Below are 12,914 nucleotides of genomic sequence, written 5' to 3' on the forward strand. Positions count from 1 at the left end.
GTTGCTACTTCATCACTGTCATTGTGCTACTGTTATGAATCAGGCGACCCCTGTGAAAGGGTCGTTTGACCCGCCCCAGAGGGATCGAGACCCACAGGTTGAGAACTGCTGTCCTAGGAGAAAAGGTGCTGAGTGAAATGCCAAAAAAAAAGTACAGCCCCCCCCCACTATGATTATAATCACAGGTTTAGGGCAAAAGTCATACGCATATAAAATACCTTTAAGTGACCTAAAAGTGTATTAATCTTAACAACATCCACAAACATTGGACAAAGGGTAGTCTATCTCTCCGGCAGCACATGATGTGTACTCATGAAGTCAACGCACAGGCTTGGTCCGTGGGTGCAAGGACACTGCAGTCTCCCAAGACTCTAGACTGGTGGTTTAGAAACCGCCAGTCAAGCACAATTTTCTCAAAGTTGCAAAAGGATGATTTAAGATGTAAAATAATTTTAAATCTCAACCCCAGACCCTATTGCCCTAGTCCTTGCTCCCAGAGATTCTGATCCGGTCAAGCTGGAGTGAAGCCCAAGAAATCTGAATAGATTCCTCATGTGATTAGCAGGAACCCACCCATAGGTATGGGAAACACCAGTTCAGGAGAGAATACAGGGCTCTGGGAATTAGCACTCCTGACTGGCTGCTCATCCTTTCCTTTCCAAGGATCACCTTCCAATCACCTTCTCTCTTTTCCTCCCTGCTCGGTCAGGACCTTTTATTTTTTAATCATTTTATTGGGGGCTCGTACAACTCTTATCACAATCCATCCATCCATCCATTGTGTCAAACACATTGGTACATTTGTTGCCATGGTCATTCTCAAAACATGTGCTTTCTACTTGAGCAGGGCTTCTTTCACAGTGGTGGTGTGTGATCTTACAGAAGGATTTTGTAATGAATTGAGATTCAACCATTATGTTCAATGGCCAGTCTTTGCTCTTTAAGGATGAAAAATTGTGTCACCAACGTTCCCTTTTAACTAATCCAGAGGCAACCCGTGAACACAAATGGAAGATAGAGAGATTCTGCTCAAGGGATCTGGCTTAAAGATTGGCAACCTGATGTCACATGTACTTTAAGCTATTCCAAAATGAAAGGAAATTTGGGGCCAATGACCAATGGAGTCGCTAAAACAGGAAGTGCTGACAAAAGTGTATATGTCACAAGAAGAAACCACCAAACCTACAGAGAAAGCCCGCCCCCCACCCCTCCACGTCTGGAATATTCCCCCTGAAGCCACTCAGGTTCTCACATGTGGGAAGGAGCTGGGGGTGGGGTGCCAGGATAAATCCCTTTTTCCTCTTCCTTTATTATCTCCAATGCCCTTGAATGCCTCTTCAGCTTCTTGGGAATATAAGCATTTACTCCACAAGGTCCAAAAAAACATATAACTTTCACACCAAAAAAAAAAAAAATGTTCTTATCACCAACTGAAGTAAGAGAAGTGTTGTTTTAATATTCTCTTCTAGTATTAAGTTGAAGTTTCTCCCTCTCTTTCATTTCTCTCATTCTATCTCTGACTTTCTCTCTCCCTCCCTCCCTCTCCCCCTCCTCCCCTCTCCACTTCACCACACACAGAAACCCCTTTTCAAAGGGGCTTTTTTCCAACTCAGTGAAGTAAAGTCTTTGCCCCTTTGTGGGGCAGGCTCATTAACATTCTCACAGCAGCATCTCTTCAAGGATTTTACTTTTGTAACTCTGTGGGGAGGTCAAGAGGCCACAGTGGAGAGGTAAAAGGGAAAAAATGGTAAACGGGCGAGGGCGGAAGAAAGGAGAGGAGGGGAAAGAGCCCTTCCTTTCACAATAAAGGCAGCTAGGAGGAGGGAGAAAAGACATAGGAAAAGATGAAGACAACCAAGACCCAAGAACGCGGCAAACAGGGACCCTCAAATTTGCCCCTGTGAGGTTTCATAGACTCCTGAGAAGCGCAGAGCTATGTCCCCTCCCCCATCTTTCCGCACAAAAAGGCAAGAAAATGATGGAAACAGTAGGATGGAAGAATGGCAGGACTCAGGCTAACCCACTGAGGAATTGTAGGCTGTCCTGGCCTCCAGGTCCCCAATTCTCCCTCCATGGCCCAGTCACCACTGCACCTGTCTACCATGGAGAAATCACCAGGAAGGGGGCGGGGGGGTGGGCAAGGTCAGCAACAAGAATCCTCAGAGCAGAACGAGGGGAGGGGGCACCCAGGGTCCTGACCCCAAAGGCTGGGAAAATAATGAAGATTCAGTGAACTCCAAAGCGAAGATCAGAGTGTTTTTCTACAACTCTTCAGATGTGGGTACCTGCCTCATTTATCACCAACAATCCAACTACCATCTGTTGTTGCCTCCCTTTCTGAGCCTTGCTAAACTAGCCGGGGCTTTCTATAAGACGTGAAGAAAACGTTGAGATTGCACACAATACAAGCAGTGAACTTTGCTTTCCTTATCTTCTGAAGACAGTCTGCCATCAAATAAATGTATATCTCACAGGAGAAAATGGCTTCCATTTTCCCAACTAAAGGTGTTCCATATAATCTCTCATCTCAGAAGAGGAAAGGGTTAATAGACGGGAACCTCGGCGTCCTAGCTAAAAGGCAAGGCATATCTGGAATAGTCTACACCCAGAACCACAGAATAGCTCAAATTCAGGTAAGAACAGCCAAGCCAGGTGTTAAAGAAGAATGAATGAACGGCATTTGCATGTACAGCCTGAGCAGGAAAGACCTAGTTGGTTAACAAACATTATAATTGATAGTCGGAAGAATTCTTAAAGGCCCAATTCCTTATTCTCCAGGAAATTTTTGTCACAGGGTCCTGGGCTGTGGTTTTCAGCCTCTGTGTGAACGTATTACAAAGAGCTCACACATTCACTAGAGGGTCCAGCACAGTATTAGACAGTTCTTTTATATTGAACTGAAAACGTCTCGTTGTGGTTTCCATCCTGCAGGACCGTGAAACTCAACTACTTCACCTTCTGGGGGTTTCCTTCCACCTTTCAACCCTAGGAGCTGCAGAGGGAGTGGGAGCCAATATCCACAGACCCCTCAAATTCCTGTTTTCAATTAGATCACACCCCCACTCCCCCCCTCCATGTTACTAGTCTGATAGCCTATTGGACTTAGCTGTCAAGAATGGTAGGCTACTTACTACCAGCCACACCTGGATTGCGTCCTGTCTCCAACACCACAGCTGTGCAGCCTTGAATGGTTACCTAACCTCACTGAGACTCTGGTTAGGATAAAGTAAAATCTTCTGGGCGAATCTCAGACTCGTAAAACTCGAAAGATGTCAAGTGCCTTAAATAGCCTACACATGATAAACAGCTCTATATGTACATATTAAGTTATTATCATGAGCTTCACCCCATCTTTTGTTGTCAATCCTCCCCATCCCCATGTTCAGCTGGAGGTCGGTTGATTTCCCGGCCTCATGACCAAGTTATACCAAAAAGTTCTTCTTCCAGCTTGTACCCCAGAGGCTGTCACGTTATCAAACGGGGTCCAGGGGAGGTGGCACAGAATCACCCGACGGGACCAAAATGCAGTGTGGAGAACTCGCAAGAAGAGTTAGGCAAGCGAGTCAGGGAAGGTGTCTGGGCAGACAGCGCGGGGAGAGAGCGACCCGGAGCCCTTGCAGGGAGGAGAGGGTTAACTCCTTCCCTCCGCAGTACAAAAGAAAAGAGTGTGCGGAAAGATTAGGATTTTTGCTTTTACAATGGGAGCCGCAGAAGCGTCGGGAAGAAGCTGAAGAAAAAAAAGGGGGCGTCTCCTCTTTAAAGACTTGCAGAGATTGAGAGCGAGAGAGTCAGGGACAGGGAGTCAGAGAGTCTGTCTCTGGGAAGGGAGACCGTCTCTGCTTCCCCGGGATTCGCACTCGGGGGGGAAGCATCAGTTGGCTCCAGATACCAGGGGGAGACTGGGGCAGGTCACCCCGGTTAAGACGAAGTGAGCCTTGCCCCTCCCTCCCCCACCTCGCTTTGCCTGGGAATGTCTCGGCGGCGAAAGCAGAGGAAACCCCAGCAGTTAATCTCGGACTGCGAAGGTCCCAGCGCGTCTGAGAACGGTGGGTGCCTGGTGGGTGGGTGGGGGGCGAGTCCCAGCCGGTGTGGGTCAGGCCAGGGCAAGGGGAGGGCACCCAGGCCATGGGCGAAACCAGAGGAGGCGGGGGCGGGGGGGGGGCTTGGTCATTGGGGTCTTGGAAGAGTTGATAGGCGAGGGGTGACCTGTGCTGGGGAGAAGTCCCACTCAGTTTTTGTCGCGCTGGATTCTGTTTGTGTGTTTTCCCGGTTGTTTTTCTCTGGTTGAAATGGAGTTTTCCAAGGGGCTCTGGCTCCCCACCCAAGAGTTTTCTCCCCAGGTCCCTCTTGGCTCGCTGGTCTTTGTGCCGTTGCTAAGTAACGTCCTCAGACCTGAAGACCGTCTCTTAGGGGTGGGATTTTCCCCCCTTTTCTTTCGGGAGCGTTGGGTTGCAGGAGAATGAATTGGATAAACGTGAAGGTTCCCCTGAGGGCGAAGAGAAAAAAGTTTCGCATTGTTGAGCTGAGCTGAGAGTGGATTCGAGGTCCCAGAGGGAGCGAGCTAATGTCGGTCAGGAGGCAGCCTGAGTTGGGGTGTGCATCTGAGTCACCTGGGGCAGATGCGAGAGACGCGGAGCTTAGGCTTGAGAAGCTTAGGTTTGGGCTTCAAGGGAGGCCAAGCTTTACCAATTAACAGACCCTAACATATGCTTAAATACCCATGCATCATTTTGGGGGACATTATCATCTGCTTAAGTAGATTTCTTGATGAGGGAAATGCTTTTCATGTGTTTGCATACCATCCCAATGAGGTGAGCAGACCTTACAACAACTGACATTGCCCCAAATCTCAGGAGCAAAGCCGGGTTAGGACAAAAACCAGTTTCCTGATGCTCAGGGTGGGTGGTCCTCACGCTACTGTATTGGACTTTCTCAGACTCCCTTGACTGTGAGTGGACTTTGGCTAGGGTCTGGGTATTGACATCTTTTGCAAGTATCCTGGTAATTGTTAGGATCCAGCAAATTTGGGGCACGCTGGTCTGGGGGGCAGCTACAGGGGTGTACATGGGCGTGAAAGTCTAGAAGTCCTGGCTCTGAGCTCAAGGATCTAGTTAGGGAACAGTTTATGTGTCCAACCATGTACTTTCTAGGGGTAATCTCAAGGGCTCAAAAAACCAGACTTGAGGTTCAATTGCTGGCCCCACCACTGACCTGTATCAAATGGAAATGAGTAAAACACTTAGAAAAGTACCTAGCATAATTAAGTACTTAATGCATGTAAGGTATTGTTAGTACCGTGCTATGTGAGTGTAGCATACTTCCTACCAGGGCTGAAATATGACCAAGATCAAAGTTCAGGAGCACTGGGCAAACTTCAACAGAGCATTTCTTTGCGCGATGCCACGGCAGACGTCTGTATTAGAATGTAGCTGTAGTGACTGGCATGAAGTCGATTAAACAAGCCTTTTCGACTTGTTGGAAAAAAAAAAACACGAGGTCAAATCAGTGTTCCATGGATTATGAAGAACTTGAACCACCAGATTGTGTTTGGGGTAGAACATATCCTCCCCAAGTGATGGCTTTGCCGGGGCCCCACTGTGCCCATATTTAGAGGTTCTGTTGGTGGCATCCTTCCCTCCAGGGGCACATTAGCCCTCCTTAATGCTGCGACAGGCCGGATGTTTCTTCCTTGTGCTCTATGGGAGACTTCCCCCCCAGAGCCTCCCAGGCCTGTTCCCCTGCTGCTTCACTGTGGAACAGCGCTGAACCCTCTAAGGAATCCTGCCTCTCCTTCCCATCTCTCCCAGTCTGTTCCCCGGTTCCCCCCTACCACAGGTGAGGGGCAAGTGCGAGGGGAGAGGCTGAGACAGGAATCTCTAGCAATTATCCTGAACGAATGCTCAACCCCAGGGAGCTTATCTCTCCCACTTGGAGCTAGGAATACTTGGGGCCATGGGGATGCTGCGACAAAACCAGTCCCACAGAACGGGTACAGGTTTGAACCCCACGGCAGCAAAGAATTTCAAGGGAAATTTTGCCTTTGAATCCTTAAGAGGTAGAAATATCAATGTAAAGAGCAAGAAAGCAGTAGCCCTCTCTGCTAAATTCTGCCTTAAGAAAGCCTGGGCCCCTCCTCATCCGCATTCCCTTGCAAATGCATGTTCCTGGGCTACTTGCATGATCAGGAGTGCCACTGGGTCTCGTCTGTAAAAGTGTGCTCTGTTTGATCATATCTAACATGTTTTCCTGCTTTTCGAAGCTTAAACTTTTGCACCGACCCAGTCCCTATTTGCTTATGTGATCTTCAGGCTTCTGACTTTTCATTCTATGCCAGAGATCTTTTCTTTTCTTTTTATCGTTTTATTAGGAGCTCATACAACTCTTACCACAATCCATACATACATCCATTGTGTAAAGCACATTTGTACATTCATTGCTCTCATCATTCTCAAACATTTGCTCTCCACCTAAGCCCCTGGCATCAGCTCCTCATTTATTCCCCTCCTTCCCCACTGCCCCCTCCGTCATGAACCCTTGATAATTTATTAAATTATTATTTTGTCATATCTTGCCCTGTCTGACGTCTCCCTTCACCCACTTTTCTGTTGTCCATCCCCCAGGGAGGAGGTCACATGTAGATCCTTGTAATCGGTTCCCCCTTTCCAACCTACCCTCCAGAAACCTTTTCTTGTTGGCATGTCCTAAAAGTAGGTCAGCGGGGCTTTTCTGCAGGAAAGCACCGCATCCTTAGGCACACCTGTGAAATTACACAGCACACATTATTCATGGGGGTAACGTGCCACTGATATTCCCGGACGTCTTTTGCTTTATTTCAAGTAGCCTTTACCATACGCATACGTGGGGAGGTTCCTGAGCAGCACAAATGGTTTTCACTTGACTTCGAACCTAAAGGTTAATGGTTTGAACCCACCCACCAGCACTGCAGAAGAAAGGCCTGGTGATCTGTCTTCATGCACTTTACAGCCAATAAAACCCGGTGGAGCAGTTCTACTCTCACTTATGGGCTTGTTATAATTCAGGAGAAGGGTTAACCATATGGGGACAAGCAAATGCTGGGTTCTACTATACTTTTGTGGTGGCGGCAGCAGTGGTGGTTATACATTTTTAAAGCCCCATCTCTGCACGGACCTAGGACATCACTGAGAAATAGTCTGAAGAACCTGTTTACCAGCCCTGTTGTTGCTCAGCCTCCCTGATCTGACTTTTGGTAAATCTAAGGGAATAGTTATTGCACATAAGTGATGAGCAGGAAATAGCCTATTTACTTAAAAACTCTGGAGAGAGAAAAAGATTTCTCCCTACAGAGTCTAGAAATCTGGATTAAAAGCATCAGGGATGCAACTGGGGGAAATGCAAACTAGTACATTTGGAAAACAAAGGGAACAATCAGAAACCCAGATATTTAGTGAGAAGGAGAAAGCAGGGCGACAGCCAAGCAGATCTAGAGGGAGAAGGAGAGTCTTTTTAGAGGGAAGTTGGCCGACAGAGGGAACAACAAGAAGGAAAGAAGGCCAAATGAGAGTTCCGAGGGCTCTCTTCTCTTTACATCTCTCAGGCTGTTGAGCCCTGGGTGTCTCAGCCTTAGGTAGCCCCTGGGTCAGAAAGAACGCATTTCAGTACAGACAGAAAGAACCCAGGCCTGGCACAATAGGGGATTGGATAAGGAAACAGAAAACCAGGTTTCCAATTCAACTCAGGCTTTGAAGTTCTGTGACCTTGGGCAAGTTCCTGTTAGGGCTTCAGCTTTTGCCCTTTGGACAATAATGCTTAGAGCTAAAACTTATGACATATCTGCCATTTGTCATGTACTATTAAACAAAAATTCCAAGGGCGCAAGTAGAAAATGTTTTGAAAAAGATGATGGCAACGTATGTACAGATGTGTTCGACACAGTGGATATATGCATGGATTGTGATCAGAGCTATAAGAGCTGCCAATAAGACAACTTTTTTTTTAAAAAAAGAAAGAAAATTAAACCCACTGCCAAGGAATCCAACTCACAGCTACCCTATAGGACCACCGCCCCAAAGGGTTCACAAGATGGTCCATCTATCCGGAAGCAGGCTGCCACATCTTTCTCCCTCAGAGCAGCTGGTGGGTTCAAACTGCTGATGGACTGGTTTGCATCGAGTTTTAATTGCTGTGCCACCAGGGCTCCTTGCAAGTGTCCTGCGAGGCCCTTTAAGCACTTCCTCTCATTTATTCCTGCCAACTCCCCTACTGTTACCCCCTTTGTAAATAAGAGAAATCCAAGCCTAAGAGAGATTAAGATAGGTTTCATAATCACTTGTCTGTTGAATTCAAAGCCCTCCGACACTGTGCTCCAGGAGCGGGTCAGAACACTACAGTTCCTTCTTGTAAAACATTAAGAATTTCAGGTGAAGGGCTGAACCTTTCATTGCCAGAAAAATGTCCATGAAAAGATCTGTTTATACCTGATCTCAAATATTCCTGTTCTGGAACAGGACCGCTAACAGAGTCGCTGTGAGTCAGAATCAACTTGATGGCGGAGATTTGGGGTTTTTTGTTTGTTTTTTGTTTTTTTTGGCTTTGGAGGTGTTTTCACTTAGCGCCAGACCTGGAAACCACTGGGTCTCTTTACTGTGTGGTGCAAACCCGAGAGGCATGGTAGACGTGGGTGGCAGAAGAGAATGCGTTTGCCTTTTGGAGAGAGGGGATGGGACACACTCCCATAGAAGCAGTTTATAACAGCAGTTACAGAATCAATTCATAATCGTAGAACCTGCCAATTACCAGAGGTCCAATGTTGATGGTGGAGCAAATTCAGGCTGGTGTTTGCTTAGTCTGCTTTGTTTCCTTAAAGGCTGGACGATGCTTGAACTCTGCTACTTGTCTATGCAGAACACAGCCTTTCACGTCACAATTAGAAATACTATGGCTCAAGATGCACATGTGTAACTAGCATAAGGCAGGGACAGCACAAGCCGTGGGTACCACTTGAGGGGGAGCCCGAGTGGAAGTTTCTATTTCCGGACAGTCTTCATCACCAGCTGTGAGAGCTCAGTCAGCAATTTGAAACTCACTGCCATAAGCCCTGTTTTCCATAGATACGCCTCTGTGCACATGCCCCAGGCAAGGCAATATGGTCCCTGAACTTCACTGTCCGGTATAAATGATATGGAACACAGTTCTACTTAGCAGCAGGTTTGTTTTTGGTTTTGTTTGTTTGTTCCACAGGGAAAAGAAAGAGTCCAGAGTGGGGTTGTGGGCAAAGTAGAGAGTGATCCTGAGCGGGGGAAATTTAATACGACAAAATGAACTTAACCTTTGTTCCTGTTTTGCCTAGATGTACTGCAGGTAGATAAGCTTTGAGAGGAGCAGAATGGAAGGATGGTGGGAGAGGTGGTCCTCTGACACGGTGGCTCCCCACCTTGGCTAGACATGCTAATAATCTGGGCACCTTTAAAATATCTACCAACCCTACCTTCTGGGATTATTAATTAAATGGTCTGGGATGTGACCCGGGAATCACCATTTTTAAAAGTTCTCCCAGCAATTCTAATGTGCAACCGTCTGAGGGCCGCTGTTCACACAGACCACTGCACTCTGACCCACCTGTTTTTCTCTTTGTCCTCCCCAATAATCTCTCCTCAAGTCCACTAAAGCAGGGATGTGGGAGACACCAGGCTTGCAGGGGAAGCTTCTTAATTCCCTTCGTCCTAGTCATTTTCAGGTCTTTGCCAATATAGGGCTTAATCCTATATCCACCCCAGACTTTGCATGTGACCAGGAGCGTTTACCCTCACCTTATCTGCTATCTAGGGACACCAGGACCAGCTTAGCTTATTCCTGTGTTTGTGGCTTCATTCATGACTGCCTAAGAATTCTTCTCCCCTTTTCAGGATAGGGAATGAGTGCAAAAGGCTGGGAAACGGAGGGTTCCTCTTACAGGTGGCTGTTGATCCAGTCACCTTTCACCGGGGGACTAAATTTACCTTAAAGAAGAGTGCAGATCAAATTACGCATCAGAAAGCAAGTTTCAATAAAGAGCCAGAAAGCGGACAGTGTTTCCCAGGAGAAGATGAAAAGAAAAGGATTTTTTTTCTTGTCGGAAGACTTGACAAAACAGCAGCTTGATATCAAATGTTCAATGCTAATTAACAAATGCTCCGTAGAAAGCCTCCATCTGATTCCCTCGCTCTTCCTGAGGCCAGAGAGCAAATGGGCCCTTTCTCTAGCCTCAGGGAAGCCACACCATGTTGATATGTTTGAGAAAACACTGGAGAGGAGTCACAATCCTGAATGCTCGCTTCCCTGAATTACTGTGTGAATTTCAAAAAGTCACTTAAGCTCTCCAAGCTTCAATTTCCCTTCTTGTAAAATTAAACTGCAGCGCACCGATCTGTGACTTGTCATAGCGCAAACAGACTCCGCTCAGCTCGCCTTCCTTGTGAGGTCAGGCCCGGGAGCGCCAGAGCCCATCTGTTTCCCAGTCATGAGTCACCATCTCAGGATCCTCATGATTATCTGAAATTGTAGAATCTAGTTCAGGCCAGTGTTTTCGATTCGAAAAGACAGGCAAATTTATCATGAGAAGTGCAAAGGATGTTCTACTAGTCTTTAATTTGGTTGTTTTAGATGCCTTCTGGCGCTTCCCAAGGGTTCTGACCCTTGGTATGAGGAGTCCTGGTGGCTCAGTGAGTTGAGCATTGGGCATGGTTGTCAGTTCAAACCCATCAGTTGTTCCATGTAACAAAGATAAAGTTGTCATCAGTTCCCATCAAGATTTAGTCTTAGAAACCCACAGAAGCAGGCCTACTCTGTCCAATGAGTTACAGTCAACTCAATGGCATTGGGTATCCTTGGTATGGAGTCTCTGGATGGTGTGAAATGGCAATGGTTGATAAGCTTGGCTACTAACCGAAAGGTTGGAAGTTCAAGTCCTTCTAGATGTTCCTCAAGGGACTGACCTGATGACCTTCTGAAAAATCAGGCTCTGGAAATTCTATGGAGTATACTTTATTCTGACACACATGGGATTAACATCCATCAAAATTAACCGGATGGGAGCTTTCTTATCCTTGATACATGTAGCCTAACACCTTACCCCAGAAATAATAAGACTAATAAGCAACATGAAAAAAAAATCTAATGTATTATATACTTATTTCAGGATGAATTACCATCTGACTATTTTGCTATTGACAATGTGGGTTCTGTAATTGATAATATTTGGGGCTCCCTGACATTTTTAAAGTCTCATGTACACATACTACGTTTTCTCCACAACATTTCTCTGAGGAAAATAGATCAGCTACGATATTAGCTTTACGAAAAGGGAAATGGTGTGATAGGGTTGGTGGGAAGGACCACCATGCTGTAATTTGCCAGCTAGGCAAGAAGGGACTTGGGATTGGGGGAAAAGAAAATCGGGTTTACTGATGCCCAAGCACACCACCCGCACCTGTCTGTCTGCTGGTAAGCCAGAGGGGCAGCGACAAGGAGGGGCCTGGAGGCGATGGATTGGCACAGTGGCTGCAACCCTGGGCTCAGGTACAGAGACAGTTGTGAGGATGGCACAGGACCGGGTGGTGTGTCGTTCTGTGATGCAGGAGGTCGCTATGAGTTGGGACTGACTTGATGGCCCCTCATGACAACAACAAGAAGCAAACCACAAAACCAAGGACGCTGAGGTCACTGCTGGCAAGTCATATAAGCTATTTTAGGGAGTGTGAATTCTTTTTTTTTTCTTTTTCTTTTTTTTTTTAGAGTGTGAATTCTTTAAGACGAACTTTGAGGGGGTTGAAAAAACCTTCAAGGTAGCAAGGAAATGCCAAGTACCGGGTCCTGAGACATCATACTCTCTTTTCTTGTTGTAAAATCTCCTCCTTGCTTATCCTCTGTCTCAAAAGGGAACCGCATCAAATCAAACTCAATGCCGACTCATAGCCACTCTTAGAGGACAGAGTAGAACTGCCTGGTGAGTTCCCGACTGTAACTCTTCATAGGAGTAGAAAGCCCAGTCTTTCTCCCATGGAGTGGCTAGTGGCTCTGAACTACTAACCTTTTAGATCGCAGCCCAACAGGTAAAACCTAGACCAGAAAACCACATTGGGGCGGAAATGGACTTTAAACTTGGAGAGTTAGCTCCCACTGCATGTTTCCAACTGTTTCAGGTCCCTATCCCTCCATGTTAGATCTAGGCAGGACTCTTCAGGCCTGCACCGCCCCAAACTCCACTGTCCTTAATAATTACAGTGTGCAAAGGAAGAAGACTGGGGGAGGGACGGGAAAGAAGAGGATACTAAATAGGAGATGGCTTCTTAAATAAGCATGACCTCTATAAATTAAGTGTTGGCCCAATCTGTGGAGTAATTTGTGTTCAGCTATTATCATTCTGGGGAGGAGGCCGGGGGAGTAAAGGGACTTAGTGTTCCGCAGAGAGAAGACGGAAAAACGACTTCCTCTGAAATTCTAGCCTGCAAGCTCCCACCCTGAGAAACTTTTTTGGTGCAGGGGGTGGGGATAGGGTCGGATTGGTGGTGAGGAAGACTGGCCCAAAACTTGGAATATTTAGGGGGGTTGGTTGGATGCTTGTGTTGGTAGAGGGTGGATGTTCTCGGAACCCCCTCCACCTCAGACCTCATAGACCAGACCACTCTTTATGTAGTCCAGGTTTTCCAGGCCCAAGAGGATCCTTTAGCCAAAGTAAAATACAAGAAGTATACTGCCTTGCTCTCTTGAGCAGGGCTGCTGTTTCCAACTGTGCCCCCTTGAGCTTGCTTGCTGGGGAGCAGTGGGGCAGGTGTGGGCAAAGACATCTAGGGGAAGGGGAAGCTTGCAGAGGGCAATTGGAGGCGGGCCCTGCCGGGCCCCACAGCACCTGTCACTGAACCTTGGGAGGCCCTCCCAGACTCCGGCTTCCCGCCCCT

At 47.0% G+C, this 12,914-nt stretch overlaps 1 protein-coding gene across 1 annotated transcript in view; it reads left to right on the forward strand.

The window, feature by feature from the left end:
* The first annotated feature begins 3,719 nt into the window (after nucleotides 1-3,719).
* Nucleotides 3,720-12,914, forward strand: part of SALL2 (spalt like transcription factor 2) — a 14,593-nt gene continuing 5,398 nt past the window's right edge. Inside the window, exon 1 of the mRNA XM_004698456.4 lies at nucleotides 3,720-4,046. Within this exon, the coding sequence (XP_004698513.1) occupies nucleotides 3,971-4,046 (76 nt within the window). The 5' untranslated portion in view covers nucleotides 3,720-3,970. The remainder of the gene's footprint in view (nucleotides 4,047-12,914) is intronic.

The sequence above is a fragment of the Echinops telfairi genome, unplaced genomic scaffold (assembly GCF_000313985.2).
Source record: "Echinops telfairi isolate 266 unplaced genomic scaffold, ASM31398v2 ScPeMD7_18;HRSCAF=68, whole genome shotgun sequence".
NCBI lineage: Eukaryota > Metazoa > Chordata > Mammalia > Afrosoricida > Tenrecidae > Echinops > Echinops telfairi.